Source organism: Salmo salar, chromosome ssa23, assembly GCF_905237065.1.
Source record: "Salmo salar chromosome ssa23, Ssal_v3.1, whole genome shotgun sequence".
Lineage (NCBI taxonomy): Eukaryota > Metazoa > Chordata > Actinopteri > Salmoniformes > Salmonidae > Salmo > Salmo salar.
The window spans coordinates 45,712,562-45,729,010 of NC_059464.1; the positions used below are offsets into that span (position 1 = coordinate 45,712,562).

Here is a 16,449-nt window from a genome sequence, read left to right on the forward strand (position 1 = left end):
ACAAGGACAGGGCTGAGAACTCACAGGTAGTGTTTTAAAGCAACAGTCCTACTCAGTCGCAGTTCACACTGAATAAATTGAACTCAACCATTGAAAACAGATTTTGCCAACAGATTTTTCTTGTGGAGTTTTCATTCAATAGGGTTTTCAGTACATGTATCTAAAAGCCATCCGTTTAAAAAACGATAAACCTATAATTCAAAATTTTTCGACAGTCTATATATATCAAGAGAACGGGTTCAGAAAAAGGATCAATGAAAGAAAAACACGTTTATTGGTGGATTTACTCTGATCTTGTATATTATTTAGGGGTTAGGAAAGTATTTATGAATAATAAAAACAGGTTTGCAATGCCTTTACCCACAAAATATCTGATTCATCCTGAAAGTTGCCCTATTCAATTGTTAAATCCATGTTATATTGAAAGGTGAGGAAAGTGTGCGATAGGAGTTGAACAGTAGTCTATATAGTAGTCTATACATTAACCAGTGGCGTCCGGTGACGTTTAAGATGGAGTACTACTATTTTTTTAATGAGCGTGGCCTTATTTCTATTACAGCACGTTGGATGAGTGTCATTCATATTCCATTCACCCAGTTCAAAGTAACATCAATAGGTTTGGTCTACTACATGATACTCTAATGTTCCCTATACTCATCATGAGGTTGCTACAACCTAGACTACGAATGAAAGTTTACAACATAGGTGCACAGGCCGAGAGACATATTAGTAATCAAGGTGACAGACATTGACACATTCAACACCACCTTGCACACTCTCGCCTGCATCTAGCTGATCTAGGGTGTAATCATTAGTCCAACAGTTGCAAACGAGAGTTTCTATTGGACAAATTCAGGTATGTTTATCCCCGTTTCGTTCCATTTGCTTCCGTTTAAGAAATGTTTTTCAACAGAATCAGCGGAATGAATACACCCCTGATCACACGTAAACACAGTTCACTTTCATAGTGTACAGTCAGCAAGCAGTTTAGCAGTTACACCGACAGGCCCCTGTGGCAATAAATGAATAAAACCAAAAGCTTACCTTGACTTGGATGAGTTCCAGTGTTGGATAGCCAGCTAGGCAACATAGCATCCCTCTCTGTTTGAGCCAGGTGTTTGAGTAGGCTAAACTAGCTAGCTAGATTCGCTAACAAAAAAAATATTAAATGTAACTAGCTTTCACTCCCTCTTACTTCGCCATCATTTAAAAAAAAATGAATTTGTTCAAAACTGTTCAACTATTGTCTTTCTCTGTCTTTGAGTCAACTATCACTACATTTTTTGCACTGCAGTGCTAGCTAGCTGTAGCTTATGCTTTCAGGACTAGAATCGTTCTTTGATCCTTTGATTGGGTGGACAACATGTCAGTTCATCCTGCAAGAGCTCTGATAGGTTGAAGGACGTCCTCCGGAAGTTGTCATAATTACTGTCTAAGTCTATGGAAGAGGGTGAGAACCATGAGCCTCCTAGGTTTTGTATTGAAGTCAATGTCCCCAGAGGAGGACTGAAGCTAGCTGTCCTCCAGCTACACCATGGTGCTACCCTACAGAGTGCTGCTGAGGCCTTCATTGCAAAACAGTGTGTTTTAATCAATTATTTGGTGACGTGAATATATTTAGAATAGTTTTATCTAAAAAGGCTACTTCTTTTTTTGTTTCGCAAAAAAACAAACATCTGCAATTCACTGATGAGGATGGTCCTACTCTGAGGAGCCTCCACTGAAATCTACCCTAATAATCCTCACTAATCATAGCTACAGAAGCCTCTGGTTTGGGTCTCCACATTTCATATCTGCAAGTTATAATACCAGCATTTCATAAACTTCACTGTAGAAAAGGTGATATGTTGATATGCTTCAGTTTGCTGCCATGTGACTGGTTTGACATTTGTCTCCAGGGATCAGAAGGTAAAATAGATCTAAAACAATTGTCTTTTATATTTACAATCCACTTATCCAAACAGCTTATTCATTTACCTCTTATCAATAGCTCTTAACAATAGCTCTTATCCATAGCTCTTATTAATAGCTCTTATCCATCGGCCCCATAGTGCAGTTATTTAGGAAGCAAGTTGATTTGTAGATCAGTCAGTCTGTCAGAATTGATGCTCTCAAAACACGGCCACTTTCAGTCTTCTGCATGGAGCACAAATGCTGCTTCATCCTGTTTTGAAAGAGCAGAAGTTTTTCCTGAACACATGACCTGACCAGGAAAAAGCTAAGGCCTAGAGATTTTCATAATGCATTTAATGCATGTCCAATGTATTGTTTGTTCAATAAAACGTCCTGACCCTGGTTGACGTGAAACCTTAGAAGAACATCTATTTTCTATTCTCATACTCAATAACAAAACTCCTTCATTGACGTCAGCTTTATTAGTTACAAATGATGCAGATGTATTCGACCTGCAGTTAACAGTTAAAAAGCACATTGTAAAAATAGTTGTTGATTATTTTTTCATATTGTAAATGGAGATAAGAATGGTCTCATAGTCTAATGATGGACACAAAGAAGTTATTTGTCCACCATATAGAACATACAGCATTCAACATATAGCATTGAATAACTATCATATTAAATTCAACATATTGCATTGAATATATATAGAATTTAACATATAGCATTGAATAACTATCATATTAAATTCAACATATTGCATTGAATATATATTAAATTCAACATATAGCATTGAATACATATATTAAATTCAACATATAGCATTGAATACATACATTACATTCAACATATAGCATTGAATACATACGGTATTCAAGCGCATAAGGAAAAGGGGGTCCGTTATCATCATAGTCCACCATTAAGGTCATCCCTAAACAGGTTCCGTCTTTGTTGTCACTTGCACTGTAGTATAGTTCATCCAACTCCATGTGTGCGTAAGTAGGAAGTAGCCCAAGGAGCAATGTTTTCAGTTGTACAGACCAGTCTTTGACCACTGAAGTGTTCAGATACGTTTCCAGCCGCTTGGTAGAAGGAGAGCGAGAGACATTGTATCTGTTCCTTTTTTTAGATTGTCATGTCTGCAAAGTCTGGTCGTGTGAACCCTTTCTGTAAAACACAAACATGAGAGACATTTTGTCAGGGCATATATCAAAGTATGTATTAAACTGTTAGCTTTGTCCCAGATCTGTTAGTCCAGAATGACAATGACAACTGTGTATACCCCTTGAATTAATAAAAAATGTAATTTTTGTCAACTATGTAAAACATTAACTCTGACAGAGTGCTGAAAGATCTGATAGAATTTTTATGTTTTCATTTTCCATATTTGACAAATGTTTGTATTGAACTTTAATTTTTAGAGGCAAAAATTTGAGGTCTGTGTTGAGTATTTGTTGTTAACTCAATCACTGACTAACCGTCCTCAGAGGAAAACAAAGACCTAAAAACTCTCTTTTGGTATTTGTTTCATTAGTCCATTGTTGCAAAACACAGCAAAATGTATTATACAGTATGGGGACAATTTCTGTATTTTGAAAGTTACATATCTTGAAAACTTGATTGCTGACAAACAAAACATTTTGGAACTATGCCAACAAAGGACTAATGAAACAAATACCAAATTATAGTTTTTGGGTGGACTTTTCCTTTAAGATCGATTATTTTGTGAATAATCAGAAAAAATATTTTTTGTCACTGTTTTACAACATCAAACAATGGAAGTATATTCTGTGCTAGGCCTAAGGGATAATGTTTGCTTTATAAATGTTGTTTTATGTTCTAAATCTAGAAAAACATGTCAAAATGTTTTTAATAGTGCTATAAAACATTGTATTACATATTTGAATAATCTCATGTTAGAATAAAACAATCAAGGCCTTTAAACACTTGTTGGTGTCTGACAGTGTTGACATACACCACCGGTCAAACGTTTTAGAACACCTACTCATTCAAGGGTTTTTCTTTATTTTTACTATTTTCTGCATTGTAGAATAATAGTGAAGACATCAAAACAATGAAATAGCACATATGGAATCATGTAGTAACCAAAAAAGGGTTAAATAAATAAAAATATATTTTAGATTTCAGATTCTTCAAATTGCCACCCTTTGCCTTGATGACAGCTTTGCACACTCTTGGCATTCTCTCAACCAGCTTCATGAGGTATTCACCTGGAATGTATTTCAATTAACAGGTGTGCCTTGTTAAAAGTTAATTTGTGGAATTTCTTTCCTTCTTAATGCGTTTGAGCCAATCAGTTGTGTTGTGACAAGGTAGGGGTGATATACAGAAGATAGCCTACTTGGTAAAAGACCACGTCCATATTATGGCAAGAACAGCTCAAATAAAGAAAGAGAAATTACAGTCCATCATTACTTTAAGACATGAAGGTCAGTAAATAGGGAACATTTCAAGAACTTTGTGCAGTCGCAAAAACCATCAATTGCTATGATGAAACTGGCTCTCATGAGAACCGCCACTGGAAAGGAAGACCCAGAGTTACCTCTGCTGCAGAGGATAAGTTCATTGGAGTTACCAGCCTCAGAAATTGCAGCCCAAATAAATGCTTCACAGAGTTCAAGTAACAGACACATCTCAACATCAACTGTTCAGAGGAGACTGTGTGCTTCTATACCTGCATTGCTTGCTGTTTGGGGTTTTAGGCTGTGTTTCTGTACAGCACTTTGAGATATCAGCTGATGTAAGAAGGGCTATATAAATACATTTGATTTGATTTGTGTGAATCAGGCCTTCATAGTCTAATTGCTGCAAAGAAACCACTACTAAAGGACAACAATAAGAAGAAGAGACTTGCTTGGGCCAAGAAACACGAGCAATGGACATTAGACTGGTGGAAATCTGTCCTTTGGTCTGGAGTCCAAATTGGAGATTTTTGGTTCCAAACGCCGTGTCTTTGTGAGTCTCAGTGTGGGTGAATGGATGATCTCCGCATGTGTATTTCCCACCGTAAAGCATGGAGGAGGAAGTGTTATGGTGTGGGGATGCTTTGCTGATGACACTGTCAGTGATATATTGAGAATTCATGGCACACTCAACCAGCATAGCTACCACAGCATTCTGTAGTGATATCCCATCCCATCTGGTTTGTGCTTAGTGGGACTATCAATTGTTTTTCATTAGGACAATGACCCAACACACCTCCAGGCTGTGTAAGGGCTATTTTTACCAAGAATGAGAGTGAAGTGTTGCATCAGATGACCTGGCCTCCACAATCCCCCGACCTCAACCAAATTGAGATGGTTTCGGATGAGTTGGACCGCACAGTGAAGGAAAAGCAGCCAACAAGTGCTCAGCATATGTGGGAACTCCTTCAAGACTGTTGAAAAAGCATTCCAAGTGAAGCTGGTAGAGAGAATGTTGTCATCAAGGCAAAGGGTGGCTACTTCTGAAGAATCTCAAATATATTTAGATTTTTTTTTAACACTTTTTTGGTTACTACATGATTCCATATGTTTTGATGTCTTCACTATTATTCTACAATGTAGAAAATAGTTAAAAATGATTTTTTTTATTATTATTAAAACTTTTGACCAGTAGTGTAAATCCAGTTAGTTGCACTGAAGAAAAATACATATTTTGTACCTTTACATATTTTAGCAGACGCTGTCATCCAGTGCAGCTTACAAGAGCAATTAGGGTTAAGTGCCTTGCTCAAGGGCACATTGACAGATTTTTCACCTAGTCGCCTTGGGGATTCAAACCAGCAACCTTAAATTTACTGGCCCAACGCTTTTAACCACTGGCCTATCAAAAATAAATATTTCACATTTTGTTCATATAGTATTAAGACAAATAAATGTGGGAAAAACATCCTGATCTGGGACCAGGCTAACATCCTGATCTGGGACCAGGCTAACATCCTGATCTGGGACCAGGCTAACATCCTGATCTGGGAACAGGCTAATATACTAACATACTGATCTGGGACCAGGCTAATATCCTGATCTGGGACCAGGCTAACATACTGATCTGGGAACAGGTTAACATACTGATCTAGGACCAGGCTAACATCCTGATCTGAGACCAGGCTAACATCCTGATCTGGGACCAGGTTAACATACTGATCTGAGACCAGGTTAACATACTGATCTAGGACCAGGCTAACATCCTGCTCTGGGACCAGGCTAACATCCTGATCTGGGAACAGGCTAATATACTAACATACTGATCTGGGACCAGGCTAATATCCTGATCTGGGACCAGGCTAACATCCTGATCTGGGACCAGGCTAACATACTGATCTGGGAACAGGTTAACATACTGATCTGAGACCAGGTTAACATACTGATCTAGGACCAGGCTAACATCCTGCTCTGGGACCAGGCTAACATACTGTGTGTGTGAACATTGAACCTCAGAAAAGGAAAGTAACTGTGTCAAGCAAAAAATGCATTGCATATGACCTTTGAGCTTGACACACACAGCCTGTACAGTAACTCATGTTGCTGTCTAATGTCCAAAAGGTGTAACAACCTACAAGAGATGTTCTAACAGAACTCAGTCCCAAGGAATTTATTCCACGTGACAGTTGAACTTGTATTTGGACATGTGGAACATGTTTGGAATTGTTTCTTTTATGACAAACTGTTCAAATAGTTGTACTGAAAAAAACATTCCGTGGAGAAGAAGCATGCAGGTACTGTAGAGGGAGGTAGATATTTTGGGTGTGTTGGGACTTGTTCACCAGGAAATCACTTTAGATAGAGAGAGCTGCACCCTTTAGGTAGGGCTAACCACAATCTAAAACAGCAATCATTCCAGCAAGCCTCTCCCTAAGTGTGTGTGTGTGTGTGTGTGTGTGTGTGTGTGTACCAAATCGGTAGTGCGTGGCGTTTACAGAAGCATATTTCGTGGGTTTGATTCCCGCTGGGGCCACCCATACATAAAATCTACGCATGTATGTCGCTTCGGATAAAAGAGTCTGCCCCTCAACAAGGCAGTTAACCCACTGTTCCTAGGCCGTCATTGAAAATAAGACTTTGTTCTTAACTGACTTGCCTAGTTAAATAAAGGTAAAATAAAAATAAAATACAAAAATAAAATGGCAGATATTTCTATATTACTGTGTGTGAGCATACAGATTACATTAAGTAGGAACAAAAACAACTAGGTTCAGTGTAATGTGTTGTTTTACAGGGTCAGTCATAGTAGTACAGCGCCCCTGGAGCAAATTAGGGTTAAGTGCCTTAAGTGCTCAAGGGCACAAGGACACATGTTCACCTGGTGGGGCTCAGGTATTCGTACCTCTCGGTGACTGTCCCAACACTCTAACCACTAGGTTACCTGCTGCCTAACTGTTTTGTTTGAAACCTCCCTATCCTCAAGGCTGGTTAACGGAATGCAAAACAACGTCACATGCACACACAAACATGTGCTCCTATGCACTCACACACACGCACACAGAGACAGACGCACACATGCACATTTGCGCACACACAGGAATGAGGGTTGGGTTCTACAGTCATCCATTCACTTTGAGGTGAACGATTAGGTGAGAGTTTCCCAGCTGTATATCTAAGCACTGATAATTTACTTTACAACGTGTGTGTGTGTGTGTGTACATGCATGCATGCACGTGAATGACAGATAAAAAGCTCTGATTCTCTACCAGACAAGGGGAGACAGCAGACAGCTACTGTAGTCGAAAGTAGAGCAACAGGAAAAGGAGATGAATTTTACAGGGAATCCCCTCCCTACTCATTATTAACCAATGTCCACAGGAATTTGGGTTCCTCATATTGTATTCACAGTTATTTTTATAAAGTCTATGATACACACCATCTAGACTTTGAGAGAGTAGTCTACGACCCTCCTCTCTACCATTCTCCAGTAGTCTACGACCCTCCTCTCTACCATTCTCCAGTAGTCTACGACCCTCCTCTCTACCATTCTCCAGTAGTCTACGACCCTCCTCTCTACCATTCTCCAGTAGTCTACGACCCTCCTCTCTACCATTCTCCAGTAGTCTACGACCCTCCTCTCTACCATTCTCCAGTAGTCTACGACCCTCCTCTCTACCATTCTCCAGTAGTCTACGACCCTCCTCTCTACCATTCTCCAGTAGTCTACGATCCTCCTCACTACCATTCTCCAGTAGTCTACGATCCTCCTCACTACCATTCTCCAGTAGTCTACGATCCTCCTCTCTACCATTCTTTAGGGGTGTTTCTCACCTGTTTGTAGTCCTTGTGCAGCTTCTTGTATTGGAACATGTTGCAGAGGACTGTGGCTGCTGCTTTGGCTGCTTTCAGCTTCCCCGGGCTATAAGAGAGACAACATGAAGACCAGGTTATGAACTAGCAGGGCTATAAGAGAGACAACATGAAGACCAGGTTATGAACTAGCAGGGTTATAAGAGAGACAACATGAAGACCAGGTTATGAACTAGCAGGGCTATAAGAGAGACAACATGAAGACCAGGTTATGAACTAGCAGGGCTATAAGAGAGACAACATGAAGACCAGGTTATGAACTAGCAGGGCTATAAGAGAGACAACATGAAGACCAGGTTATGAACTAGCAGGGTTATAAGAGAGACAACATGAAGACCAGGTTATGAACTAGCAGGGTTATAAGAGAGACAACATGAAGACCAGGTTATGAACTAGCAGGGTTATAAGAGAGACAACATGAAGACCAGGTTATGAACTAGCAGGGTTATAAGAGAGACAACATGAAGACCAGGTTATGAACTAGCAGGGTTATAAGAGAGACAACATGAAGACCAGGTTATGAACTAGCAGGGCTATAAGAGAGACAACATGAAGACCAGGTTATGAACTAGCAGGGCTATAAGAGAGACAACATGAAGACCAGGTTATGAACTAGCAGGGTTATAAGAGAGACAACATGAAGACCAGGTTATGAACTAGCAGGGTTATAAGAGAGACAACATGAAGACCAGGTTATGAACTAGCAGGGTTATAAGAGAGACAACATGAAGACCAGGTTATGAACTAGCAGGGCTATAAGAGAGACAACATGAAGACCAGGTTATGAACTAGCAGGGCTATAAGAGAGACAACATGAAGACCAGGTTATGAACTAGCAGGGCTATAAGAGAGACAACATGAAGACCAGGTTATGAACTAGCAGGGTTATAAGAGAGACAACATGAAGACCAGGTTATGAACTAGCAGGGCTATAAGAGAGACAACATGAAGACCAGGTTATGAACTAGCAGGGTTATAAGAGAGACAACATGAAGACCAGGTTATGAACTAGCAGGGCTATAAGAGAGACAACATGAAGACCAGGTTATGAACTAGCAGGGCTATAAGAGAGACAACATGAAGACCAGGTTATGAACTAGCAGGGCTATAAGAGAGACAACATGAAGACCAGGTTATGAACTAGCAGGGTTATAAGAGAGACAACATGAAGACCAGGTTATGAACTAGCAGGGCTATAAGAGAGACAACATGAAGACCAGGTTATGAACTAGCAGGGCTATAAGAGAGACAACATGAAGACCAGGTTATGAACTAGCAGGGCTATAAGAGAGACAACATGAAGACCAGGTTATGAACTAGCAGGGTTATAAGAGAGACAACATGAAGACCAGGTTATGAACTAGCAGGGCTATAAGAGAGACAACATGAAGACCAGGTTATGAACTAGCAGTTGGATTGAGATTCGCTGTAATTGCTGGAAAATGTGGGGTGGGTGCAACATAAGACAGAAAAAAATGACAAGGTGCCGTTGAGGAACTAGAGCAAGCACACTTATTGTTGTTTTGGAAAGCAAACCTGCATCCCCGCCATCACACAATTACTGTTGTTGTTCACGCAAACCAAACAACAACAAACGGTCCGTTATAAATCTCAATCTGGGTCAGGTGAGCATCATTTGAAAGGCTGTTCTATTGCTAAGGTAACTAGCTAAGTTCTACCTTCTAAAGTTCTACCTTCTAAAGTTCTACCTTCTCTAAAATACAATCCTACAGTGTTAGGCTTAACAAGGCAATTCAGAGAAACACATCATCATTTTGGTGCACACAGAAAGGACAATACCTTGGGACAATATGATTCTCTCTGACATCTTTGTAAAAAAAAAAAAAGAGTTTGTCACATATAATTGACCTTTACATGGTTTTTCTTATGTCTGTGGAGTTAGATTTTTTTTTTTAAGTACATCTTAAGTGAAGAAAATAATTAAAAACTACAAAGATCTATCTGCATGAAACCATTTTGAACTTTGGCACTTCAAGGTTATATTTGCAATCCAATCACAAGCCTGAACAAATACAGACGGACCAATCAGAACACGTCTTTGCCATCTTCCTCAAAATATGGTCTAGGCTAGTCTAGCCAGCAGCAATGGCACACAAGCAAAAATAAATAAAAAACACCATCAGAAATCTTAAAGTAAATGATTGTCGTCACATCGTTGTTCAATGATGACAGTAATTAGTCTGATGATCATAATACAATTCTTAAAGTATTTGATGATGTGCTCTGACTCTTTATTGGTAAAATACTGTTATTCTATCATGTATGTATTCAAATAGTTACAGTTTTCTTAAAAACTAAACATGTCTAATTCAGAAATGAACCCAGATCAACATTTCAGAGACATACCGTTCGACCTGCGACTGCATCCTCCTTAAAAACCACACATTTACAAATGACTCAGGATTTCAATACTCTGCACTCTTTAGCTACCTTTAAGGTGAAGACTATAATGGGTTATAAAGAAGAATTCACTACAGAACAGTTGTGAGATCTGAGATGTGAAAACTTTGCTGCTCAATATCTCAGAACTGTCACAAGTATCTTCGTCTTCTGACGATAATGCGAAATCGTCATCAGAAAAGGTAGACCAATACGCAGCAGGTGTGCAGTTGTTCATTTTGAACATTTAATTAAATCAACACGAATACAAAAACAACAAACAAGAAAACGAACGATAAACTGACAGTCTGCAAAGCATAAAGCTCAACACAGAACAATCACCCACAAATCACACACACAAACACACCCTAATATATGGGACTCTCAATCAAAGGCAGATAGACAACACCTGCCTTCAACTGAGAGTCCCAACCCCAATTAACCAAACATAGAAACACACACACTAGACTAATCATAGAATACAAACACATAGACCATCCACCAAAAACCCGGAAATACTAAATCAAACACCCTTTACACAAACACACCACCCCGAACCACATAAAACAAATACCCTCTGCCACGTCCTGACCAAACTACAAAAACAATTAACCTTATACTGGCCAGGACGTGACAAGAACTATGCTTTGCAGAGATAGAACCTTCGAGTCTCATGACTCCCTAGTCCCAAGGTCACGAGGAGTCATGAGTGCACTCAGGCGCGTGTTGTCTTCACAATAGACAAACATAGGCTCATTCTGTTCAGAACAACCTAGGTTATGACCCCATGTGATCTTCTACATCAGACATGGTGATCATAAACGTTGGCACTGTACTGTATATGACATCAGTTTTCTGATTTGGAAATGTGAAGTGCATATTTGGGACTCAGGTGTTTGGCTTGCTTGTATGACATCAAAGCGGTATTTATTATTAATCGTCAACGTCTCATCTTTCAAAATACACAGAGTCGTCTTAATTTACAGCATTTCCCCTCAGTCAGACAACAACAAATGTGCAAAATCTACCCAATTAGCAGGAGGGATGGGGGACAACTTGTTGTTGCGAGGTGCTCAAGTTCAGAACGGCTGTCAGTCAAAACCCCATACAGCACCGTGAAGCACAGAGCCAGAGCTCTGATGTCAGGAATAGCATCAAATGAAATAAAATTGTATTTTGTCACATGCGCTGAATACAACAGGTGTAGACTTAACAGTGAAGTGCTTGCTTAGGAGCCCTTTCCAACGATGCATAGTAAAAACAATGATCATACAAATAATAGTGTGTGTGGATGTGTGTGTGTGAATGTGTGTGTGAATGTGTACAGTGCCTTCAGAAAGTATTCACACCTATGACATTTTACAAATGTTGTTATTGTTACAGCCTGAATTTAAAATGGATTAAATGAAGATTTAACACAATACCCCCAAAAGTGGAATTTTTAAAAATGATTTAAAAATGAAAAGCTGAAATGTCTTGAGTCAATAAGTATTCAACCCCATTGTTATGGCAAGCCTAAATAAGTTCAGGAGTAAACATTCGCTTAATAAGTCACATAATAAGTTGCATGGACTCACTCTGTGTGCAATAATAGTGTTTAACATGATTTTTGAATGACTACCTCATCTCTGTACCCCACACATACAATTATCTGTACGGTCCCTCAGTCGAGCAGTGAATTTCAAACACAGATTCAATCACACAGACCAGGGAGGTTTTTCAAAGCCTCGCAAAGAAGGGCACCAATTGGTAGATGGGTAAAAAAAGTGGAGTTGCTTACCAAGACGACATTGAACGTTCCTGAGTTTCCTAGTTACAGTTTTGGACTTAAAATCGGCTTGAAAATCTATGGCAAGACTTGAAAATGGCTGACTAGCAATGATCAACAACCAACTTGATGAATTAAAAAATAAATAAAGTGCAAATCTTGCACAATCCAGGTGTGCAAAGCTCTTAGAGACTTACCCAGAAAGACACACAGCTGTAATCGCTGTCAAAGGTGATTCTAACATGTATTGACTCAGGGGTGTGAATACTACTCATTATGGGGTATTGTGATGTCATTATGGGGTATTGTGATGTCATTATGGGGTATTGTGTTCAATACATTTTGAATTCAGGCTGTAACACAACAAAATGTGGAATAAGTCAAGGGGTATGAACACTTTCTGAAGGCAAGTATATATAATCTTGTGAGTGTGCATAGAGACAGTGCAGAAGTCTGGGTAACCATTAAGGAACTATTTAGCAGTCGTATGGCTATTTAGCAATCTTATGGCTTGGAGGTAGAAGCTGTCTCGGAGCCTGTTGGTCCGAGAGCCAATGCTCCGGTACCGTTTGCCGGAGGGTGGCTGGAATCTTTGGAAATTTCGTCGGGGCTTCCTCTGATACCACCTGATATAGAGGTCTTGGATGGCAGGGAGCTCGGTCCCAGGTCAAAGGGTGCTGTCCACACCACCCTTTGTAGTGCTTTGCGGTCGAGGGTGGTGCTTTTGCCACACCAAGTAGTGATGCAGCCAGCCAAGATGCTCTCAACGGTGCAGAGGTGGGACTGTGAGGGTATGTGTGGCATGTTACTGTACAGCCACTGCGTTCCAATTTAGGTGCTTATCAGTGCCAAAATCTGCCATTTTCTAACCCGTTTACAGGTACGAGTGTAATACACTCTCGTTTTAATATGGTGAAACTATTCCTTTAAAAAAAAATCATTCTAAAGAAAACTTGAGCATCTAATAGTTAAATCAGTGTAAAAGCAAATGCGCTGGCTCTACTCTTTTAAAAAAACATTTTCTGGTGTTTTGTGGTGGAAAACTAAGCGGGTCGAGCGTAACACGTCAACCCCGTTACCCAACACATAGACAGGCTAGAAATGTTTTAGCGATGACAATTTTCTTTGTGAAGCTTGCATTCAATTGCTACTCCCTGTTGCACACAACAAGCTTCCATTGCCCCTATCACAATGGTATTTATGGCTGATTTAAGAAGAAATCTTCAACCCTGTTCTGGTCAACACACAATACAGCGGAGTCAATCACCACCTTCTGGAGACACCTGAAACCCCACCTCTTTAAGGAATACCTGGGATAGGATTAAGTAATCCTTCTAACCCCCCCCCAGAGCGTCTGCTAAATGACTTAAATGTAAATGTATGTCAACCCTGTTCTGGTCAACCCTTGTATGGTCAACCCTGTTAGGGTCAACCCTGTTACTGTCAACCCTGTTACTTTATTTGGCACTTAATAGGCACTTACTATAGTCTTTTTTTTTTAACCTCTTGAGATGGGGAAACATGTTTTTTATGTGCTCTTCATGACAGAATGTTAACATGAGGTGAAGTCAAACATTACACTTCTCAAAAAAAGGCACGGAATCAGTGGAACGACCCACCAGCAAGAAACACTGCTATCAATATTTATCCTTATCCCGTACCTGCTGTCGTTGGAGTTCTTGATGGCCACCAGTTTTTGCAGCCCGTCAAAGAAAGTGATGTCCCGGGCTGCAACGGCGCTGCAGGTCACCATGTTGTTCAACGCTCCACAGATGTTGACCACCACGTCGCTGGACGGCTCCTTCTGCTGACCGTCAACAGGGAGCTTGTCCACCAGGTTGTTCACTGTCTTGGTTGCTAGAGGGAGAAAAAAGGGTTGATCTAATTTAATTCATCCCACACGGCAGTCAAATCCACCCCTGAAATAGATGGACATGGCTCTGTTAGTCTTCTTGTGTTTGGTCCTTGCTCTAGCATGAAATCGATGGGTTATCCTCCGTTTGTTAATAACACAAATCTTCCATGCACATCTCACATTGACATCGTTGAATTGCTCGCCTTTCTCTAAAAGTTTATTGGAGGATGAGGTTCCGAGGCAATCAAGGATTTGATAAAAGGGTCATGGTTACTGACCCATGGCGTTCTTGTCCTTGGCATGGCGTGACAGGTTTCTGAGGAAACCTGTGAGGGATCGCAGCTCCAGGTCATTATTGGTCCTCAGTTTGTCCAACATCACAGGAAGCATCCTCTCTTGCTCGAGAGCCACACGACTCAGCACCCCCGCCCACTGAGGAGGAAAAGAGAGAAAGGTCATTCTGCATTAGTATTTCTCAAACCTTTTTGTGCAACTGATCATTAGGCTTATTTTCTTATGAGTCAATTACACCCTGTAGAAAGGCAAGGTACCCACAGGGGTTCTAGTACCCCCAGCTTGAGAGAAACTGTCGTCGTTCTATGAATGCTGAGTGAGCTATAGAGTTCACTGATGTGAGTGATGTGAGTCAGGTGTCCAAGTCCCTTAAAAAACCTGACCCTAGAGCACATATCAGTGGCCTAGTCACAGAGGCTTCATGGATAGTTTGAGGAGCCTGTTTATGATCCCCTAGTCTATCTGGCACCGCCAGGAGATGGGGGGTGAGGTGAGATGAATCCATAGTCTATCTGGCACCGCCAGGGGACGGGTGGTGAGGTGAGATGACCACATAGTCTATCTGGCACCGCCAGGGGATTGAGGTGAGATGACCACATAGTCTATCTGGCACCGCCAGGGGACGGGTGGTGAGGTGAGATGACCACATAGTCTATCTGGCACCGCCAGGGGATGGGTGGTGAGATGACTCCATAGTCTATCTTACACCGCCAGGGGATGGGTGGTGAGATGACTCCATAGTCTATCTGGCACTGCCAGGGGACGGGTGGTGAGGTGAGATGACTCCATAGTCTATCTGACACCGCCAGGGGACGGGTGGTGAGGTGAGATGACTCCATAGTCTATCTGACACCGCCAGGGGACGGGTGGTGAGGTGAGATGACCACATAGTCTATCTGGCACCGCCAGGGGACGGGTGGTGAGGTGAAATGACTCCATAGTCTATCTGGCACTGCCAGGGGATGGGTGGTGAGGTGAGATGACTCCATAGTCTATCTGACACCGCCAAGGGATGGGTGGTGAGGAGAAATGACTCCATAGTCTATCTGGCACCGCCAGGGGACGGGTGGTGAGGTGAGATGACTCCATAGTCTATCTGGCACCGCCAGGGGACGGGTGGTGAGGTGAGATGACCACATAGTCTATCTGGCACCGCCAGGGGATGAGTGGTGAGGTGAGATGACCACATAGTCTATCTGACACCGCAAGGGGACGGGTGGTGAGGTGAGATGACCACATAGTCTATCTGGCACCGCCAGGGAACGGGTGGTGAGGTGAAATGACCACATAGTCTATCTGGCACCGCCAGGGGATGGGTGGTGAGGTGAAATGACTCCATAGTCTATCTGGCACCGCCAGGGGACGGGTGGTGAGGTGAGATGACTCCATAGTCTATCTGGCACCGCCAGGGGATGGGTGGTGAGATGGCTCCATAGTCTATCTGACACCGCCAGGGGATGGGTGGTGAGATGACTCCATAGTCTATCTGGCACCACCAGGGGATGGGTGGTGAGGTGAGATGACTCCATAGTCTATCTGACACCGCCAGGGGATGGGTGGTGAGGTGAGATGACTCCATAGTCTATCTGACACCGCCAGGGGATGGGTGGTGAGGTGAGATGACCACATAGTCTATCTGGCACCGCCAGGAGACGGGTGGTGAGGTGAAATGACTCCATAGTCTATCTGGCACCGCCAGGGGATGGGTGGTGAGGTGAGATGACTCCATAGTCTATCTGACACCGCCAGGGGACGGGTGGTGAGGTGAGATGACCACATAGTCTATCTGACACCGCCAGGGGATGGGTGGTGAGGAGAAATGACTCCATAGTCTATCTGGCACCGCCAGGGGACGGGTGGTGAGGTGAGATGACTCCATAGTCTATCTGGCACCGCCAGGGGATGATGGGTCGTGAGGTGTGAGATGGTGACGAGAGAAGGAC

General features: G+C 41.7%; 1 protein-coding gene across 3 annotated transcripts in view; it reads right to left on the reverse strand.

Moving 5' to 3' along the window:
• Nucleotides 1-2,356: 2,356 nt before the first annotated feature.
• Nucleotides 2,357-16,449, reverse strand: part of LOC106584766 (plakophilin-3) — a 62,586-nt gene continuing 48,493 nt past the window's right edge. For all 3 annotated transcript variants that reach the window (XM_045706500.1, XM_014170314.2, XM_045706501.1), the window contains 4 exons: nt 14,491-14,644; nt 14,019-14,214; nt 8,151-8,238; nt 2,357-3,063 (listed from right to left, as the gene is read on the reverse strand). In XM_045706500.1, the coding sequence (XP_045562456.1) occupies nt 3,022-3,063; nt 8,151-8,238; nt 14,019-14,214; nt 14,491-14,644 (480 nt within the window). In that variant the 3' untranslated portion in view covers nt 2,357-3,021. The remainder of the gene's footprint in view (nt 3,064-8,150; nt 8,239-14,018; nt 14,215-14,490; nt 14,645-16,449) is intronic.